This window comes from Eschrichtius robustus, chromosome 1 (genome assembly GCF_028021215.1).
Source record: "Eschrichtius robustus isolate mEscRob2 chromosome 1, mEscRob2.pri, whole genome shotgun sequence".
NCBI classification, from domain to species: Eukaryota; Metazoa; Chordata; class Mammalia; order Artiodactyla; family Eschrichtiidae; genus Eschrichtius; species Eschrichtius robustus.
In genome coordinates this window covers 165293113-165315108 of record NC_090824.1, presented here as the reverse complement: position 1 = coordinate 165315108, position 21996 = coordinate 165293113, and the positions used below count along the sequence as shown (strand labels likewise).

Sequence of the window (21996 nt, the reverse complement as noted above, 5' to 3'; positions counted from 1 at the left end):
CTCGGTGGTCACAAAGCACCGAGCTGATCTCCCTGTGCGATGCGGCTGCTTCCCACTAGCTATCTATTTTACATTTGGTAGTACCACGCTAACTTTAAAGTCAGCTTCAAAAAAGCAAATGTGTCATTTCTAACTCTGAGCTCTAAATATTCATGAACAAAGTCTGTGCCTCACCTCCTCCACATGTCACAGTGCAGGGAAAGAAGTCAGTTTGTCTCCACTGATGACTGATTGGCTGGTAAAAGAAGAACTGGACCACGCTGTCCTTGGCCGCAGTGTACCTGGTCTGGACGGAGACAACTTTGATAATATATTCGCATGCAAGGAGCTAGTGCCTTCCACACCTTTCAACATCAGGTGAACACAAGTCACCTACGTAGACAAACACATCTATCACAATAAACTCTGGTACATGAAGATTCCCAGAATTTTAAGATGTGACAGCATTTCGATTAGATTTGTCATAAATGGGATCTCAGAAGATCTTTGACCAATCTCCTTGGAGTCATTTTTCCAGATAATTCTATGCCTGTGAATGAGTTCACAAAAATGTAGGTGCATTTTTAGTTTGTTTATTTAAGTTTAATTTTTCTTCCCAATACATTTGATTTTAATTTCCATGAGAACAGGAAATGAGACAGGAAATGTAATCTGGGTTTGCTTACAACATGGCACATAACTGCGATTCTTACATTTATAATAACAACATCTTTAAGCATCTTTAAGCAGATCCTTCTGAAAAATCCTTCTGAAAGCACAACTCTAGAAACTCAAATGTACACAAATCCATGGTGTTTGCATAGAAGCTTTCCAGTATCTAATTAAAATAGAGGAGGGGCACCACTGAGAGTGAGCAAGCAGTTATAGACAGAGGTAAGTTTACGTTCAGGTTATTTTGCTCAGGCAGCAAGTCCTCTCCCTACTTTTTTTTCCTTCCCTCCTGATTGAACAAATGAGTGAATTGAGGAAAGGTCCCAGAACACAACACAAAGAGAAAAAGAGAGGGAAAACAAAGGTTAAGCTGTGGGAGATAGATCCAGAAATGCCAGCATCACATGGAGTTCAAGAGAAAGAATAGAAAAAATAATGAAAAGGTGATATTTGATTACATCATTGTTGAGAATTTTCTAGACCTTAAGAAAAACAGAAGTACTCAGTCTAAAAATATTCATAAAGTTCTGAGCAGACATTGTAAAAAATACAACAACAAGGATAGAGAGAAATTCTGAAAGTTATCAGAAAGAAAAAAAATGATTCCCTACAAAGGAGTGAGAATCAGAATGGCATCAGATTTCTCACAGGCAATAATGGATGCAAGAAAACAAAAGCATACCTTCAAAGTGATGAGGGACAATAGTTTTTTAATCTAGAATTCTACAACCAAATTATTCATTGCTAATCAATTATCAATTGTCAACTTATAAACAATCTATGATCAAATTATCAATCAGTAATCAGTGAAATATAGTTTTTCTCAGACACAAAATGACAGAAACTTTACCACTCAGAAACTCTCACTAGGAAAAAAAAAAAAACTATGAAAGGATATACTGAAAAAGAAGTAATATAAATCCACAAGAAAGTAGTGAGATGCAAGAAGCAGTAATGATGAAATAAATCAGTAAAGCTTATTAGTAAATCTAAATAAGGGTTGACCGAAAAAGAAAACTTTGATGTATTTAATTATAAAACGGTAAAAAAAAATTGTAAAATTATAAAATGGTGAAAAATTCCAGACATGAGATGTGTGTGGAGGGAGGGAGGGGCAGGGTTACAGTGATGGGATGAGGATAGCACAGAAAAGACTTCTAACAAGTTTTGCTTCTGGCTATGGAAGAACGGTTTGTTTCTGATGAATCCTCCCACTGAGAATAAGTAAAAGTGCTGCATAAAATACTTTTTAATGTATTTGAAGGCATCAGAAAACTACCGTAGTAGTGAGGATGTGCAGGGCCAATATCCCAGACACAAAGGAAGCCCAGACATGTGATCATAACATTTGGTACCACCTTTAGTACCACCTTTCTGCTCAAGACATTTTCCATTTTACAAGTGGTGACTGAGCAGCTGAGAAGCTGAGCAGGCCTGTCATCAGACTCAAGTGGCTGAGGCAGCAAAACCTGGAGCTCCAGGCCCGCCAAGGTGAGGAGTGTTGGTAAACAGCCCAGGCTCCCAGCTGGGACCCCAGAAAGCTGTATCCTAGGAATAAGAGTAGACTGGAAAGGACTTCCCTGGTGGCGCAGCGGTTAAGAATCTGCCTGCCAATGCAGGGGACACGGGTTCAAGCCCTGGTCTGGGAAGATCCCATTTGCCACGGAGCAACTAAGCCTGTACACCACAACTACTGAGCCTGTGCTCTAGAACTCATGAGCCACAACTACTGAGCCCATGCACCACAACTACTGAAGCCCACGTGCTCTACGGCCTGTGTGCAGCAACTACTGAGCCCGCATGCTGCAACTACCGAAGCCTGCGTGCCTAGAGCCTGTGCTCCGCCACAAGATAAGCTATTGCAGTGAGAAGCCCGCACACTGCAACGAAGAGTAGCCCCCACTCACCACAACTAGAGAAAGGCCACGTGCAGCAACGAAGACCCAACGCAGCCAAAAAAAAATACTGGAAATATTCCAGTTTTCAAAGGGAATGATGCCCAGATTCAAATTATTTCAGTCCCTTGGATGAAGGTGATTGGCTGCTAACCTGTCTTCTAGAAGCAATAATTAATCCAGTCTCAAATGGTATCTATAATCTTTCCTCTACTATATGCAGCAAAACTTTAACCCTAGATATACAACAGAGATAAAATTTAACACCAACCAAAAAAGTGGGAAAATAGACATATAATCAGAAAAATAGGAAATCCAGATATGGGCATTAACTGATAGAAACTTAAAAATGTAAGTATACCACTACCATTTCCTGTAACTCTGGCCTTGGCTTCATGTCTTGTTTCCCTGCTTGAGGGCCTAGCAACACCTCATTCTATTCCCACGGTCAAAAAACATGTGTTAGCACATAGCTTTCGCCTCAGGCTCTGTTTTTAAGAAAACCTAGACAAAGATACTGTGACTAAAATGTTCAAGAAATTAAATGACAAGATGGAGAATTTCACCAGAAACAAAGAAACTATAACAAAAATAAAATGTGATTGTAGAAATAAAAAGCAAAATAATTTAAATAAATATCTCAATGAATAGACTTAGTAGACTAGACTGGGGTTCCGCAAATATTATCTTAAAGAACCAGATAGTAAAAGTGAGTTTTCAGGCCACGTTATCTCAGCTGCAATTATTCAACTCTGCTGGTGTAGTGCAAAAGCAGCCACAAGTAATATATAAATAAATGGGGGTAGCTGTAAACTCCATTTACAAAGACAGTTGGTCAGCTTGCTGGTCATAATCTGCTGACTTCTGGATTATATACACCTATTCAGAGAATTAGCAAACTGACAGATAAAAAGAAAATGGAAATTAGACATTTGAGATACAGGTATAATTGTAGTCCCAGAAAAAGAGAACAAAGAGAATAAGATAGAAGCTATATCTGAAGAGGTAATAAATGAGAAAGTCTTCCAAAACTGATGATGGATATCAAGCTACAGATTCACGAAGCACCAGGAACCTCAAGCAGAAGAATGTTATTAATTATATCAGAGTCAAATTGATGAAAACCAAAAACAAGAGAAAACACTTGAAAGCAGGCAAAGAAAAAAGACACATTACCTTCTAAGGAACAAAAATAAGACTGACAGCTGAATTCTCAACAGAATAAATGGAAGCCAGAAGACAATGAAGCAATACCTTCAAAGTGCTGAAAGAAAATAGTTTCACAATGATAAAGAGGTCAAGTCACTAGAAGAGGTAATGATTCTAAATGTGAGTGTACCTAACCACCTAACCTCAAAATATATAATTCAAAAATTAACAAGAAACAGAAAAAATATAGACAAATGCACAGTCATAGTGGTAGTTTTACCAGGTCTCTTGTGGTAACTAACAGAATAAGCAGACAAAAATCAGTAAGGCTGTAATTTTGCATAAAGCCATTAATAAATATGATCTAATTGACATATGTAGAACATTGTGTCCAACATCAGAAGACTACATATCATAGTCTTCCAAAATTTGCTACATTCTGAGCCACAAATTAAGTTTTAACAAATTTCAAAACATTAAAATAATATAATGTTATTTGACTATAGTAGAATTAAGGTATAAAATGATGAGATTACTTGAAAATTCCCACATACTTGGATGCTACACTTCTAAATATTCTATAAGTCACTATATCACTATATCATATATATCACTATGGAAATTACAATACAACTTAACTGAATGATGAAGAAAAAGATTTCATATCAAACTCTGTGGAACAAAATCTAAAGCATACTTTGAGAGAAATTTATAGAGTTAAAAGCATATGTTATGGAAAAATTGGATGAAAATCACTGATCTAAACAGCCATCCCCAAAAGTTAGAAAAGGACTTGCCTGGTGGCGCAGTGGTTAAGAATCCACCTGCCAATGCAGGGGATTGGCATTGGCAATGCCAATGTTCGATCGCTGGTCCAGGCAGATCCCACATGCCGCGGAGCAACTAAGCCCATGCGCCACAACTACTGAGCATGCACTCTAGAGCCTGCAAGCCACAACTACTGAGCCTGCCTGCCACAACTACTGAATCGTGCACACTTAGAGCCCATGCTCCGCAACAAGAGAAGCCACCGCAATGAGAAGCCCGCGCACTGCAATGAAGAATAGCCCCCACTCGCCACAACTAGAGAAAGCCCAGGTGCAGCAATGAAGACCCAATGCAGCCAAAAATAAATAAATAAATTTATATAAAAAAAGGTTAGAAGAAGAATAACATATTGAATCCAGAGAAAGTAGAGAGATGGTAACAATAAAGATAAGAGCAAACATTAATGATATGAGAATGAAACTACTTTAAAGTGGTTTATAAAGCCAAAAGGTGTTTCTGTGAAAAGTCTCATAAAATTGATAGACCTCCAACACGACTGATTAAGGAAAAAAAAGAGTAGGGACAAATAATCAAAATTAGGAATGAGAAAGAAGACTCGCTACAGATTCTCCACACAATGAAGAAATAAGACAATACTATAAAAAAATCTATGCCAATAACTTTCAAAAAGCTAGTTGAAATAGACAAATTCCTTGAAACAAAACTGACACATAAGGGAATAAAACATCTGACTAGTCAAGTAATAGCAATCTCACACAAACTGTTACAGAAAATAAGAACAGAGGAAATACTTCTCAATTTGTTTTATAAACCTAGTGTAAAATTAATACCAAGACCCAAAAAACACGTTACAGGAAAAAACAACCCAAAAAACAAAAACCTCTCCTGGAAACAAATACCGAAAAAGAATCATAAATAAAATAATTTAAAATCATTGGGAAAGGGAACAACAGAGGTTCAAGATGGCAGAGTAGAAGGACGTGTGCTAACTCCCTCTTGCAAGAGCATCAGAATTACAACTAACTGCTGAACAGTCATCGACAGGAAGACACTGGAACTCACCAAAAAAGATACCCCACATCCAAAGACAAAGGAGAAGCCGCAGTGAGACGGTAGGAGGGGCGCAATCACAATAAAATCAAATCCCATAACCGCTGGGTGGGTGACTCACAAACTGGAGAATAATTATACCACAGAAGTCCACCCACTGGAGTGAAGGTTCTGAGCCCCACGTCAGGTTTCCCAACCTGGGGGTCCAGCAATGGGGGGAGGAATTCCCAGAGAATCAGACTTTGAAGCCTAGCGGGATTTAAGTGCAGGACTTCGACAGGACTGGGGGAAACAGAGACTCCACTCTTGGAGGGCACACACAAAGTAGTGTACGCATCAGGACCCAGGTGGAAGGAGCAGTGACCCCATAGGAAACTGAACCAAACCTACCTGCTGGTGTTGGAGGTTCTCCTGCAGAGGCAGGGGGTGGCTGTGGCTCACCATGGGGACAAGAACACTGGCAGCAGAAGTTCTGGGAAGTACTCCTTGGTGTGAGCCCTCCCAGAGTCCACCATTAGTCACACCAAAGAGCTGTAGCCTCCAGTGCTGGGTCACCTCAGGCCAAACAACCAACAGGAAGGGAACCCAGCCCCACCCATCAGCAGGCAAGCGGATTATAGATTTACTGAGCTCTGCCCACCAGAGCAACACCCAGTTCTACCCACCACCAGTCCCTCCCATCAGGAAGCTTGCACAAGCCTCTTAGATAGCCTCATCCACCAGAGGGCAGAGAGCAGAAACAAGAAGAACTACAATCCTGCAGTCTGTAAACGAAAACCACATTCACAGAAAGGCAGACAAAATGAAAAGGCAGAGGACTATGTACCAGATGAAGGAACAAGATAAAATCCCAGAAAAACAACTAAATGAAGTGGAGATAGGCAACCTTCCAGAAAAAGAATTCAGAATAATGATAGTGAAGATGATCCAGGACCTTGGAAAAAGAATGGAGGCAAAGATCGAGAAGATGTAAGAAATATTTAATAAAGACCTAGAAGAATTAAAGAACAAACAAACAGAGATGAACAATACAATAACTGAAATGAAAAATACACTACAAGGAATCAACAGCAGAATAACTGAGGCAGAAGAACGGATAAGTGCCCTGGAAGACAGAATGGTGGAAATCACTGCCACAGAACAGAATAAAGAAAAAAGAATGAAAAGAGATGAAGACAGCCTAAGAGACCTCTGGGACAACATTAAACGCACCAACATTCACATTATAGGGGTCCCAGAAGGAGAAGAGAGAGAGAAAGGACCCAAGAAAATATGTGAAGAGATTATAGTCGAAAATTCCCTAATATGGGAAAGAAAATAGCCACCCAAGTCCAAGAAGCGTAGAGAGTCCCAGGCAGGACAAACCCAAGGAGAAACATGCCAAGACACATAGTAATCAAATTGGCAAAAATTAAAGACAAAGAAAAATTATTAAAAGCAGCAAGGGAAAAACGACAAATAACATACAAGGGAACTCCCATAAGGTTAACAGCTGATTTCTCAGCAGAAACTCTACAAGCCAGAAGGGAGTGGCATGATATATTAAAGTGATGAAAGGGAAGAACCTACAACCACGATTACTCTATCTGGCAAGGATCTCATTCAGATTCGATGGAGAAATCAAAAGCTTTACAGACAAGCAAAAGCTAAGAGAATTCAGCACCACCAAACCAGCTCTACAACAAATGCTAAAGGAACTTCTCTAAGTGGGAAACACAACAGAAGAAAAGGACCTACAAAAACAAACCCAAACCAATTAAGAAAATGGTAATAGGAACATACATATCGATAATTACCTTAAATGTGAATGGATTAAGTGCTCCAACCAAGAGACACAGTTTCACTGCATGGATACAAAAAAAGACCCATATATATGTTGTCTACAAGAGACCCACATCAGACCTACGGACACATACAGACTGAAAGTGAGGGGATGGAAAAAGATATTCCCTGCAAATGGAAATCAAAAGAAAGCTGGAGTAGCAATACTCATATCAGATAAAATAGACTTTAAAATAAAGAATGTTACAAGAGACAAGGAAGGACATTACATAATGATCAAGGGATCAATCCAAGAAGAAGATATAACAATTATAACTATATATGCACCCAACATAGGAGCACCTCAATACATAAGGCAACTGTTAACAGCTATAAAAGAGGAAATCAACAGTAACACAATAATAGTGGGGGACTTTAACACTTCACTTACATCAATGGACAGATCTTTCAGACAGAAAATTAATAAGGAAACAAAAGCTTTAAATGACACAATAGACCAGATAGATTTAATTGATATTTATAGGACATTCCATCCAAAACCAGCAGATTACACTTTCATCTCAAGTGCACACAGAACATTCTCCAGTATAGATCACATCTTGGGTCACACATCAAACCTCAGTAAATTTAAGAAAATTGAAATAATATCAAGCATCTTTTCCGACCACAATGCTATGAGATTAGAAATCAATTACAGGGAAAAAAAAGTAAAGTAAAAAGCACAAACACACGGAGGCTAAACAATACGTTACTAAATAACCAAGAGATCACTGAAGAAATCAAAGAGGAAATCAAAAAATACCTAGAGACAAATGACAACAAGAATACGATGATCCAAAAACTATAGGATGCAGCAAAAGCAGTTCTAATAGGGAAGTTTATGGCAATACAATCCTACCTTAAGAAAAAAGAAACATCTCAAATAAACAATCTAACCTTACACCTAAAGGAACTTGAGAAAGAAGAACAAACAAAACCCAAAGTTAGCAGAAGGAAAGAAATCATAAAATCAGAGCAGAAATAAATGAAATAGAAACAAAGAAAACAATAGCAAAGATCAATAAAACTAAAAGCTGATTCCTTGAGAAGATAAACAAAATTGACAAACCTTTAGCCAGATTCATCAATAAAAAGAGGGGGAGGACTAAAATCAATAAAATTAGAAATGAAAAAGGAGAAGTTAAAACAGACACCACAGAAATACAAAGCATCATAAAAGACTACTACAAGCAACACTATGCCAATTAAATGGACAACCTGGAAGAAATGGACAAATTCTTAGAAAGGTATAACCTTCCAAGACTGAACCAAGAAGGAATAGAAAATATGAACAGACCAATCACAAGTAATGAAATTGAAACTGTGATTAAAAATCTTCGAACAAACAAAAGTCCAGGGCCAGAGGGCTTCACAGGTGGATTCTATCGAACATTTAGAGAAGAGCTAACATCCATTCCTCTCAAACTCTTTCAAAAAATTGCAGAGGAAGGAACACTCCCAAACTCACTCTAGGAGGCCACCATCACCCTGATACCAAAACCAGACAGAGATACTACAAAAAAAGAAAATTACAGACTAATATCACTGATGAATATAGATACAAAAATCCTCAAGAAAATACTAGCAAACAGAATCCAACAACACATTAAAAGGATCATACATCATGATCAAGTGGGATGTATCCCAGGGATGCAAGGATACTTCAATATACGCAAATCAATCAATGTGATACACCATATTAACAAATTGAAACATAAAAACCATACGATCATCTCAATAGATGCAGAAAAAGCTTTTGACAAAAAGTTTTGACAAAACACCCATTTATGATAAAAACTCTCCAGAAAGTGGGCATAGAGGGAACCTACCTACCTCAACATAATAAAGGCCATATATGACAAACCCAGAGCAAACATCATTCTCAATGGAGAAAAACTGAAAGCATTTCCTCTAGATCAGGAACAAGACAAGGATGTCCACTCTCACCACTCTTATGCGACATAGTTTTGGAAGTCCTAGCCACAGTAATCAGAGAAGAAAAAGAAATAAAAGAAATACAAATTGGAAAAGAAGAAGTAAAATAGTCACTGTCTGCAGATGATATGCTACTATACATAGAGAATCCTAAAGATGCCACCAAAAAACTACTAGAGCTAATCAATGAATTTGGTAAAGTTTCAGGATACAAAATTCATGCACAGAAATCTCTTGCATTCCTATACACTAACAACGAAAGATCAGAAAGAGAAATTAAGGAAACAATCCCATTCACCATTGCAACAAAAAGAATAAAATACCTAAGAATAAACCTACCTAAGGAGACAAAAGACCTGTACTCAGAAAACTATAAGGCACTGATGAAAGAAATCAAAGATGACACAAAAACAGATGGAGAGATATACCATGTTCTTGGATTGGAAGAATCAATATTGTGAAAATGACTCTACTACCCAAAGCAATCTACAGATTCATTGCAATCCCTATCAAATTACCCATGGTATTTTTCACAGAACTAGAACAAAAAAATCTTAAAATTTGTATGGAGACACAAAAGACCCCGAATAGCCAAAGCAATCTTGAGGGAAAAAAAACGGAGCTGGAGGAATCAGGCTCCCTGACTTCAGACTATACTACAAAGTGACACTCATCCAAACAATATGGTACTGGCACAAAAACAGAAATATAGATCAATGGAACAGGGTAGAAAGCCCAGAGATAAACCCACCCACCTATGGTCAACTAATCTATGACAAAAGAGGCAAGGATATACAATGGAGAAGACAGTCTCTTCAATAAGTGGTGCTGGGAAAACTGGACTGCTACTTGTAAAAGAATGAAATTAGAACACTCCCTAACACCATACACAAAAATAAACTCAAAATAGATTAGAGGCCTAAATGTAAGACCGGACACCATAAAACTCTTAGAGGAAAACATAGGAAGTACACTCTTTTACATAAATCACAGCAAGATCTTTTTTGACCCACCTCCTAGAGTAATGGAAATAAAAGCAAAAATAAACAAATGGGACCTAATGAAACTTCAAAGCTTTTGCACAGTAATGGAAACCATAAACAAGACGAAAACACAACCCTTAGAATGGGAGAAAATATTTGCAAACGAATCAACGGACAAAGGATTAATCTCCAAAATATATAAACAGCTCATGCAGCTCAATATTAAAAAAACAAACAACCCAATCCGAAACTGGGCCGAAGACCTAAATAGCCATTTCTCCAAAGAAGACATACTGATGGCCAAGAGGCACATGAAAAGATGCTCAACATCACTAATTATTAGAGAAATGCAAATCAAAACTACAATGAGGTATCACCTCACACTGGTTAGAATGGGCATCATCAGAAAATCTATAAACAACAAATGCTGGAGAGGGTGTGGAGAAAAGGGAACCCTCTTGCACTGCTGGTGGGAATGTAAATTGACACTGCCACTATGGAGAACAGTATGGACGTTCCTTAAAAAACTAAAAGTAAAATTACCATATGACCCAGCAATCCCACTACTGGGCATATACCCAGAGAAAACCATAATTCAAAAAGACACATGCACTTCAATGTTCACTGCAGCACTATTTACAATAGTCAGGTCATGGAAGCAACCTAAATGCCCATCAACAGACAAATGGATAAAGAAGATGTGGCACCTATACACAATGGAATATTACTCTGCCATAAAAAGGAATGAAATTGGGTCATTTGTAGAGATGTGGATGGACCTAGAGACTGTCATACAGAGTGAAGTTAGTCAGAAAGAGAAAACAAATATCGTATATTAACGCATATATTTGGAATCTAGACAAATGGTACAGATGAACTGGTTTGCAAGGCAGAAATAGAGACACAGATGTAGAGAAAAAAACGTATGGACACCAAGAGGGGAAAGCGGGGGCAGTGGGGGGTGGTGTGTGTGGTGGTGGTATGAATTGGGAGATTGGGATTGACATATATACATTAATATTTATTTACAAAAATAACTAATAACCTGCTGTATGTAGAAAATAAATAAAATAAAATTGAAATAAAAAAAATCATACCTCATGATATATAAAGGATAATCCTTTTTATTAATAATAAAATAAATACTTATAAGTAAATACTAATAATAAATTCTAATAAAAAATAATAATGACCAAGTGAGGTTTATTAAAGGAAGGTAAGATTGGTTTAACATCTGAAAATCAATGTAATTCACTACATTAAAAGGAAAAAAAGAAAAAATATGATCACTTCAAAAAATGCAAAAAGGCATCTAATAAAATTCCATGCTTATATACATTAATGATGCAAACTAGGAAAAAATTTATTTCATCAGATAAAAACATCTACAAGAAATTTATAGAAAACATCATACACAATTGGGGAATTATAGAGATCTTTGTCCTGAAAGTGAGAAGCATGACAAGCATAGCTGCCATCACTACTTCTATTCAGCATTATACTAGATGTCCTAAGTAATGGAATATAGCAAGAAAAATGTTTAAAAGCATAGAATAATTGGAAAGAAGAAACAGAACTCATTATTTGCAGGTGTCATAACTGTGTATGTACATAATCCAAGAGAATTCACAAACTATTAGTATTAGCAAGTGAATATAGTGAGAATATAATGTCAATATACAAAAATCAATTAGATTTTCATACTCCAGCAGAAAACAAACAGAAAAAAATTTTAAAACATTTACAATAACATCAAAATAACAAACATTTGGGAATTAATTTAACAAAAGATATGCAAATCATATACATTGAAAATTATAAACATTATTGAGAAGAATTTAAAAAGAACTAAACAAAGGGATGAATATACCATATTTATGGATTGGAAGACTTGATATTGGAAAGTCAATTTTCTCCAATTTGACCTACAAATTCAATGTAATTCCAATCAAAATCAGCAGAATTTCATAAAAATTTAGAAGCATATTTCAAAATTGATATGGAAATGGAAGGAGTCAAGAATATCAGAGATAATCTTCAAGAACAAAGCTGAAGTACTTACACTACCAGATATCAAGACTTATTTTAATGCTACAGTAATTAAGTCACAATGGTATTGGTGCAAATAGGTCAATGAAACAGAACAGAGTGCAGAAATAGACCCACACATACATAGTTTGGGATTTAAGAGAAATGGGGAAGGGATTGTCTTTTCACCTAATGGTTTTGGGTCAATTGCATAGCCATGGGAAAAAGATACTGATTCCACTTCACAACATATACAAGTATCAATTCTAGTTGGATTATAGCTCTTAGTATGAAAGGTAGAACAGTAAGATTTCCAGACGAAAACATACGTGAATATTTTTGATCCTAAATAAGGCAAAGATTTTTTAGCCAGGATACAAATAGCTTACACATGAAGTTTAAAATTAACAACCTACACCACAACAAAATTAAGAACATCTGTATGGGGAAACTGATAGCCCTAAATACATTTAATGGAGAACAAAAATTGAAAATAAAATGAATTAAGAATTTAGCTCTAGAAGTTAAAAACACAATACCAAAATAAAACCATGTAAAGATAAAGGAAACAAAAATTAAAATTTACATAAATAGAATTTTTTAATGAACTCTGAGAGTTATCAAGCCTCGAATCTAGTTCTTAAATGTCTCGGAGACAAATCTTTGGATGGTTTGAACAAAACAAAAATTAGACAAGGAGCCAGTGAACAAGTTTAGGAATGAAAGAGACATAGGAACTGTTGAGTCTATTGTTGTTGTTGTTGTTGTTTTGTTTGTTTTTAGTGATAAAGGAATGCTATGATTACTTTTGAAAAGTTAAGTTTGAAAAATTAGATGAATTGGACACTTTTCAAGAAAATAATAAATTGCAAGATTGACTCAGAAATAGAACCCTAAATAAATCAATAAACCTAAGAGGTACTGAAATGGTTTTCTAAGTCTTGTTCATTACCACCAAAAAGAAATAGAATAAAAGAAGGAAGGAAGGACGGGAAGGAGGGAGGAAAGGAGGGAGGGAGGGAGGAAAGGAGGGAGGGAGGGAAAGAAAAGGCATTAAACCCAGATGTTTTACAGAAAGAAATAATCCTTATTGTTGCAGATGCATTTACTTGCTTACCAATATCCATTTCCCTTTCCCTTTCTGCCAGAGGCTTAATTTTGTTCCAAGGTGCCTTCTTCCCACAGGTGTCTCAGATAACTCTCTTTGCAACTTTCAAATATACAATAGAGTATTGTTAGCTTTAGTCACTGTACTATACATTACATCTCCAGAACTTATTTATCTTGTAACTGGAAATCTGTACCTTTTGACCCCCTTCACCCATTTCACCCTCTTCCTGCCTCTGGCAACCACCAATCTGTTCTCTTACCTGTGAGTTTCGATTTTTTTTAGATTCCACACGTAAGTGAAATCATACAGTATTTGTCTTTCTCTGACTTATTTCACTTAGCATAATTCCCTCATAGGTCCATCCATGTTGCTGCAAATGGTAGAATTTCCTTCTTTTTATGGCTGAATAATATTCCTGTGTGTGTGTATATGTACATATAAGAAAGTTGTGTATATATATATATATATATATATATATATATATATATACACCACATCTTCTTTATCCATTCATCCATTGATGGACACTTAGGCTGTTTCCATGTTTTGGCTATTGTAAATAATGTTGCAGTGAACATGGGGATGCAGATATCTTTTTGTCACAGTGATTTTGTTTCCTTCAGATATATTCCCAGAAGTAGAATTACTAGACCATAGGGTAACTCTATTTTTAATTTTTTAAGGAACCTCCATACTGTTCTTCATAGTGGCTGCACCAATTTACATTCCCACCAATAGTGCACAGGGGTCCGTTTTTTCCATATTCTCACCAACACTTGTTTTCTCTTGTCTTTTTGATAATAGCCATGCTAACAGGTGTGAGGTGATAGCTCATTGTGGTTTTGATTTGCATTTCCCTGATGATTAATGATGTTGGGCACCTTTTCATGTACCTGTTGGCCATTTGTATGTCTTCTTTGGAACACTGTCTATTCAGGTCCTCTGTCCTTCTTTTTTTTTTTGGTAATAACACAATTCTGAAAAAAAAAATCAATCCATACATTTTCCTCAAGCTACACACTACTCATCGCTTAAATTTATAATACTGATGAAACTTCATTCAATTCTAGTTCTCCACATTGTCATTTTAAAAGACAATGCAATTGTTTAGAAGTCTATTAATATTATAATATCTTTAAATGTCATTAAAACATGATGCAGTATTATCATTCTTCCTTGGAAAAAGTCCCTGTTACTACCACTGAGAATTTCTGACTATTTTAAGAGAATTTTCATCCAAACTCCAGGAAGGAGTCATATTTGGATATTTGTTCTTCAATTCCAAGAAGGCTGGCATTATATCGTATTATTTTAGAGAGCAAAATAGGCAAAATGGGAGATAAAGAATTCTTTCTTCAAAGTAAATAAAAACTACAAATTAAATAATAATGCCCCTTCCTCCAATCCTAAAAACTTTAGAAAAATGAAGTTATTAAATCTGCAGGGAACTTTTTCTCCCTCAAGATTTTGTTTTTGCTTTTGTGTTTTGTGACCGGGCAGTAGAGTCACAACAAGTGCTCATACTCTATGAAGACAATCGCAGAGATGCAGCTTCTTTCCTTATAACTGCTCTGATCTTCTTCACAAGCCCCCTCCTGACTAGGGAGGGAGGGGAAAACAGCTTAAATGGAGTTCAATCCTAGGAGGTCAGTCTGGTTCACTCATTTAAAGAGTTCTCTTTAGGTACCGCTGTTTCCCGTGGGGAAGTATCCAGGCTTTCTGCTGTGCCCTCATCCAGACCAATCTCCTCTATGATGTAGGACCTCACAGAGGCGGGAAAGGAAAGAGGCCTCGGATCCATGCCTGGAGGTCCTCATCCTGTCCTTGGGCCCATAGCTGTGTCCCTTGTCCCTCTGGCCACTGGGAGGCCCACAGGGAGCCTCAGTGCCTGTGAACTCAGCTGTGTTCTTCCCCAGCCAGGGTGGGTGGGCTCCTCCGTTGCCCTGCCCAGTCCACATTACTCTTGTGCTCAGTTTCTCGGTGGTGTGGCTGGGACTCCTCCCCAGTCCCTGGCCTGGCTCACAGCCCCTTACCAAGGAGACCAGATGCTTTATTGTCCAAGCCAGGACGTTTCTGAGGATGAAAGGAGTAGCTTCTAAGAATTAAGTCAGGGCTGCAGGTGGAAACTGGGTCTTTTCTGAACAAACTAGGCTGTCTGGTCACTCTATATTTACCCCTCCGCTGCAGGGTCATTTTGCCCCCACCATGTCAAGGCTGGCCAGCCAAGAGTACATGGAATTTTCTAGATATCTTCCATGCCACACAGGAGCTGAGGGAGACTCCAGGGAGCTGAACTCAGACGCAACCTGTGACTAAACATTTCACGGCACTCATGCCAATTTCATTCCAAGGTAGCTTCTCCCAGTGGCGGATGGAGATGGCCACCCTAGGAGGCATTTTCCTCTTGGGTTCTAAATGAAAAGTGAAGCAAATCTCCTCCTCTGCCTTTAGCTTTGAAACCTACTTAATATGCTTCCCTGCTCTGCAGAGTGACTGCTGTCATGATCCACGTCTCATTGCCTTGCTTCCTCCATCCTGTCCCCAGTTTTCTTCTTTTACCCACAATGCCCTGTGGCAGAGGAAGCCGACTCTCCGCATCCTGGCTGGGGTCCCCCTACAATGGATGCTCCTCCTGAGTGTAGGGCGCTGAGGACACTAAGCCCACAGCTCAGCCTTACTGGGGGTACAGGCATCCTCTGTATTGCAGAAGAAACACTTTGATTTAGTCCCCCAACCTTGGTCCTTGAAATGTCATGGGAACTACATCAGTTTATAGAAGGCTTATCTCTTTCCATAAGCCTGACGTTCAAGACAAAAGTCTAAACTAAAAAAAAAAAAAAGAAAATCCTACCTTAATAATCAAAAGTTGAACGTGAATGCTCTTTGCAGTCCTGCTAACAACAGCCCAATCATTAACCACTACTTTCAAACCCCCAGGGTGAATAGGTCCACTGACAAGGGAGATGGTCAAGTACAGAATGGCAAAAGGGAAATGTACATTAACATTTACAAGTGTATACTACTCCTGTTTGGTTAGGAAAATGATTTTATAACAATGGTAAGAAAATGAATTCAAACTCAACTGCCTTACTCGGCCACTTCTAAATAATTTCCAAAATTTATGGAATAGATTTTTCTGTAAAACTCTTTTTTTCATATTTGTGTATATATTACACCAATAATTTAGCTGTGAACTATGGTAACTACTAGAACAGTATTTGAACTGCTTTAACCAAGAAATTTCCCTCAACAGACCACATTACAGTAACTATCATGTAATATTTCAACAGTTTCTTTGAAACTGATTTGTGATTCATGGCAAAGGCTTAAAATGAGGTGGAATTCTGATTGGGAGGCATGATGAAATAGGTAAATTTTCTTTTCTGTTAGACACTGTTATGGGCTGAATTGTATCCATCCCCAAAAACATATGTTGAAGTCCTAACTCACAGAACCTCAGAATATGATCTTATCTGGAAATAGGGTCTTTGCAGATCTAGTCAAGTTAAGATGAGGTCATTAAGGTGGGTCCAACCCAGTATGACTGGCATGCTTATGTAAAGGGGAAATTTGGGCTCAGAGGTGGACATGCACAGAGGGAAGGTGGTGTGAAGACAAAGGGAGAAAACCTGAGGATCCAAGAGGCTAGGAGAGAGGCACGAAACAAATTGTCCCTCACAGCCCTTACAAGGAACCAGACCTGCCCTCACCTTGATTTTAGAGTTCTAGCCTCCAGCACTGTGAGACAAAAACATCTGTTGTTTAAGCCACCCAGTTTATGGTGCTTTGTTACAGTAGCCTCAGGAAACTAACACATGCACGGACTCTAAAAACTGTGTCTTGCTGTGTTTTGAAACACCTGTGAACATATGAATTTAGCCAGCGTCTGCATCACATTGCAAGGCTGAAATCTTCTCTTTGAGAGAGAGGAAAACAGGCAGTTTCAAATCCTCTCGGCCCTGGATAAGTTAGATATGCTATCATAACTTCCCAGAAAGAAAAGAAAGACTTTATAGGTAGAAAATATACAAAATATCTGGAGCTGTGTTTGTAGGAAACCAGAGACAGAGGCTTGCCTAGCTGAAAACTAATGGGAAAAGAAATCAGAAAACATTTTCCTACAGAAACACAAAGTATCCAAATGGGAGAAAGAGGAAGATTTCAGACCATGAGGAAGAGAAACTTTTTTTTTCCTTGAAGATGGACATGTTTTTTAAAGAGGGGAAAAGCCACCAGCAATAATTAAAATACTTAACCACAGAAACAGATGTCTTTCTCAAAGCCATTTAAGTTTATTTTACTAGATTATTCTCATAAGCATATACTGAAAATTGATATGCACAAGTATATCAGTACAGTATATCAGTACTCACAGATATTCAGTAAATTCTCACTGAATGGATAGTGCCTCTTACAGTCCAATCAACAAAGCATACAGCATCAACCACTGGCTCAAGACTCTCTACTGCTCCCTGGTGGCAACATGCACATATTGCAGAAGCAAAATAATACTTCAGGGGCTCTCATGCAAAATACCCGTGACTCGGTAACACAGTAACAAGAGTCATCCATGAGAAACAGATCCTTCAGGAAAATAAGAATGTACAGTGAGAAACCCATTGGGAAGAAGAAAAAGTGCACTTTTCAAGAATGGTCCACTCATGAAAATATAGCTTCTGAAAAAGTAGAAAAAAGAAATTTTGTCTCACTGGTGCAGTGAGTTGCCAGATTTCAGAATCCACACAATAACCACAAAAGACTCTAACATCCCATGGATGTCTTCATATTTTACTCTCTACGTCAGAATATAGTCGTTTTCAACAGTCCATTTATTAAAAGTCCATGAAATGAGGTCTAATATAGGAACAGTATAAAAGAGGGGGCCTTTATATCTCAGTGCACCCATGGCTGAGCGAAATTAGCACTCGGGGACAGAGCTGGTTTTCACCTTCTCTCTCAGATTGAAGCCAGGTCTTCCTTTTTTAAAATTCAGCTGCTCTTGGTTGATTGGAATGGAAAGAGATACAATGAAATACATGGCTGACCATCATCAGGGACCTAACACACACTTTTAACCTCCCACTCAAAGGACAGCAATCCCTTGATTGCATCCTGGGCCAAGCAGAGATGAATAGAAGCAGAGTTCCTTATATTAGTGACAACACAGGCTGGGTAATACTACAGTGCTCTGAGGGGAAAAAAAAAAAGTAACTAATGGAAAAGGATATTTCCTAGAAACCCACAGTATTTGGACAAGCTTATAAGGCAGGGAAAACCATCAGAGTCATTCTTGCTTCATCAGAGTGTCTCTGATTTTGCCAATTTCTCTCCCACCGAGCACACCATGTTCATGAAAGAAAATGAGGCATGAAAATGAGGTTCTATTTATGCATGAGTCCAACAGCTGTGTGTAACACCCTCTTTGATAAATAACTATATATATATATATATTTTCTTTTAAAAAGAAAACCTTTCCAGTCAAGGGAGATCAAAACCTTTCCAGAAATTGAAGTTAAAGCCCGGAATTGTTTATTAAATCTGAGAAAACTAGAACTCCGAGACAGGAAAATAGAAGGCTGAGTACAAATTCAGACAGTGGCAACATGCTGCTAAAATGCATTCTATTAATAGGTGAATATATAATTGGGGCAAGAAGGTGTAAAGTAATTTTTAATCATACATGTGATATATGACTGTATTCTTTTTTTAAGAATTATTTTAAGTATTAAAATATTATAAGTAAAACTAAGATCACTCCCCCAAAGCACCAATCCCCTCTAAAATAGCCATTGTTTCCTCAGTGTTTTCAGTTTGGAATGTATCCTCTCAAATTAAAAAAAAATGTATACACACACATATTCATATACATATGTGTGTGTGTACACATACACTTGTAGAAGTAAACAGTTTATGTGTATATGTTTTTTTAAATTTTATTTATTTATTTATTTATTTATTTATGGCTGTGTTGGGTCTTCGTTTCTGTGCGAGGGCTTTCTCTAGTTGTGGCAAGCGGGGGCCACTCTTCATCGCAGTGCGCGGGCCTCTCACTATCGCGGCCTCTCTTGTCGTGGAGCACAGGCTCCAGACACGCAGGCTCAGTAATTGCGGCTCATGGGCCCAGTTGCTCCGCGGCATGTGGGATCTTCCCAGATGAGGGCTCGAACCCGTGTCCCCTGCATTGGCAGGCAGATTCTCAACCACTGCACCACCAGGGAAGCCCCCTGTATATGTGTTTTGATGCATGGGATCAATAAACAGTACATTTTCCATGCTAATACTTTCACCAAACAATATCTTAAAATTTTAACCTTTGTGGCTATTTGTCCCATCCCGTCACTGTACTAATGTCTCCTACTTGGTCAGATATCTCCAAATTGACTTGAGAAGAATACAGATCTTCTGAGTAGGAATGAGAAGACAATTTTTAAAAAGGTTGTGTGTGTGTGTGTGTGTGTGTGTGTGTGTGTGTGTGTGTGTGTGTTTTACCACTTGAGCATCAAATGGGAAAACCCTAAGAGAAGCAAACCAAGCCCAGAATTTATGTATAACAATGGATGAGAGAGAATAGAAGGAAAGAGAGATGACAGCTGGCTTCCCCAAAAGCCTTTCACAAAGCTACTGTCAGAATTACATTGGGTTGACACTTCGAGGGTCTGACACAGAAGTCATTTCAATGTCTAGGAATGGCAAGTCATGTCCAGGAATGGCAACTTAAATGTCTACGAACGGCAACTGACACTTACACCTTCAATGTCAGGAACACATTAGGGCCTGGTGTGGACCCTGGCAAATGAGGATGTGTGCCCTAATAAAAAGGCTGCTGTTACCCAGCTGCAGCCAATTATCGCTATGGCAACATGCAAGCTAGTTGTCAGATCTTCCCATTTTTAAAAAGAAGCAGGAAAAAATACTGGTATTTTAATATTATAATCTCTTGTTTTTTTCAAGGTTGACTATTTAAAACCCAAAGATTCAAAACAACAACTCCACCCAGACCGACCCTTGGCTGGTCACACTGTAGGTAAACAAGGACGTCAGTTTGCAACTCTCATCTAATTCCAAATGTATTTCTCTGCTGGCACAACCGATGTCTCAATGAAATACTCTTTGACAAATTAATGTGGAACACAGACAGTTCTTTTGAAGGCACTGGGTCTTTTCACAGGCAAAGAAATCCCTGGCAATTAAAGCTCTTTTCTTTCTTCCCTTTCTATCTTGAAGTTTCCAAAAAGGGATAGGACAAAATCATCCACTGAAATGTCCTTTTTTGCACATCTTAGGTATTTATAGTTTTATCAGAAGAATTTCAGATTGTGTCACCTTGGAAATAGAAATATATTGGCCACTACATTTCATATCCTCTGAGTGAAGGAAGATGCCCCCAATGTACCCAAGAGAGGAAACACAGAGTCGTGGTTACAAGGGAAGAAGAATTCTTGTGAGGGGACCTCGTGACAGGTGTCTGGACAAGGGCTCATTATGAGACATTGCTGAGGAAACAGGGAAGGGGGTTAAGGAAGGGGGCCTCTGTCTTCTCTGCTCCCCTTTGCAAGGACAGCAATAGCACAGTCGTGGTTTAAGACATGGAGCATTTAACCACTGACCATTTTCACCGAAATCCATCTGGAGGTTTAAAACTGAACACAGCAACTAGAGGTTATACATGCAAAAACAATCATTCCCCTATAAAAGTGAAGCTTGTTTCTTAACTATTGGGGTTGGGGAACAGAAACTACTTTAGAGAGATGAACAGTTTTTAAGAACTGACTGTCAAGGTGAAAATATTAATGACACATGCCCTGTATAAAAAGTCACTGGCTGCCTACTAAACAAACGTGTTCTTTTTAAAATTCAAGATGTGCGGGGCCCCAGATGCATGACATTTATGAAGAGGCTCATCCTACCTTGAAGATGAAATCAGCCATCAGAGGTCCTGGAATCTTAAAGGTTTGCCTCTCGGAGCCCCTCTGAAATTCAACTGTTGTATTTTCTACAACAAAAGCTCCAGGGCTGTTAAAGCTGTGCTCTCCTTTGCTTCCTTGCAGTGTTTTTGATTCAATGACTAAAATTTAAAAATAAAGTTTCAGTGAGAGAATATCTTAAAAGCATTTTATTCCAAAAGATATTTTACTACAAGTAATAGCATCTGATATCAACACAATATGAATACACCCACTCAGTTTACAAACATTGATTCAAATAGGTAGAATAAATATATAAGCTTCTTAGTTATCTATAAAAAGAAGCAAACAAGAGGGCTAGGTCCAGTTAGGTCTACTCAACTCTTTGGAGTCATTTCTATAATAAGGGGAAGAAGAAAACATCTCTTTCTTTATATTTTTTCATGATGTAGCTTTACTTAAAATAAAGCGATGTTACTCATTTTCTCACCCATTCAGATAGTAAGCCTAGACTTTTATTTAGACAAAATCACAATAAACTCTAAATTTGCTTAAATTTTTTTTTTATTTTGAAATAGTTGTAGATTCACAGGAAGTTGCAAGAACAGTAAAGAGGTCGTGTGTACCTTTCATCCAGTTTTACCCGATGGAATGGTTACATCTTACCCAACTATAATACA

General features: G+C 37.9%; 1 protein-coding gene across 10 annotated transcripts in view; it reads right to left on the bottom strand.

Annotated features, from left to right (window-relative positions):
* ADAMTSL3 (ADAMTS like 3) overlaps positions 1–21996 on the bottom strand; it is a 365276-nt gene that overhangs the window by 150465 nt on the left and 192815 nt on the right. For all 10 annotated transcript variants that reach the window (XR_011075723.1, XM_068558758.1, XM_068558696.1 and 7 more), the window contains 2 exons: positions 21320–21477; positions 175–286 (listed from right to left, as the gene is read on the bottom strand). Coding sequence is in view for 9 of the 10 variants with exons in the window: in XM_068558758.1 (XP_068414859.1) it covers positions 175–286; positions 21320–21477 (270 nt within the window). In the remaining variant the exon portion in view is untranslated. The remainder of the gene's footprint in view (positions 1–174; positions 287–21319; positions 21478–21996) is intronic.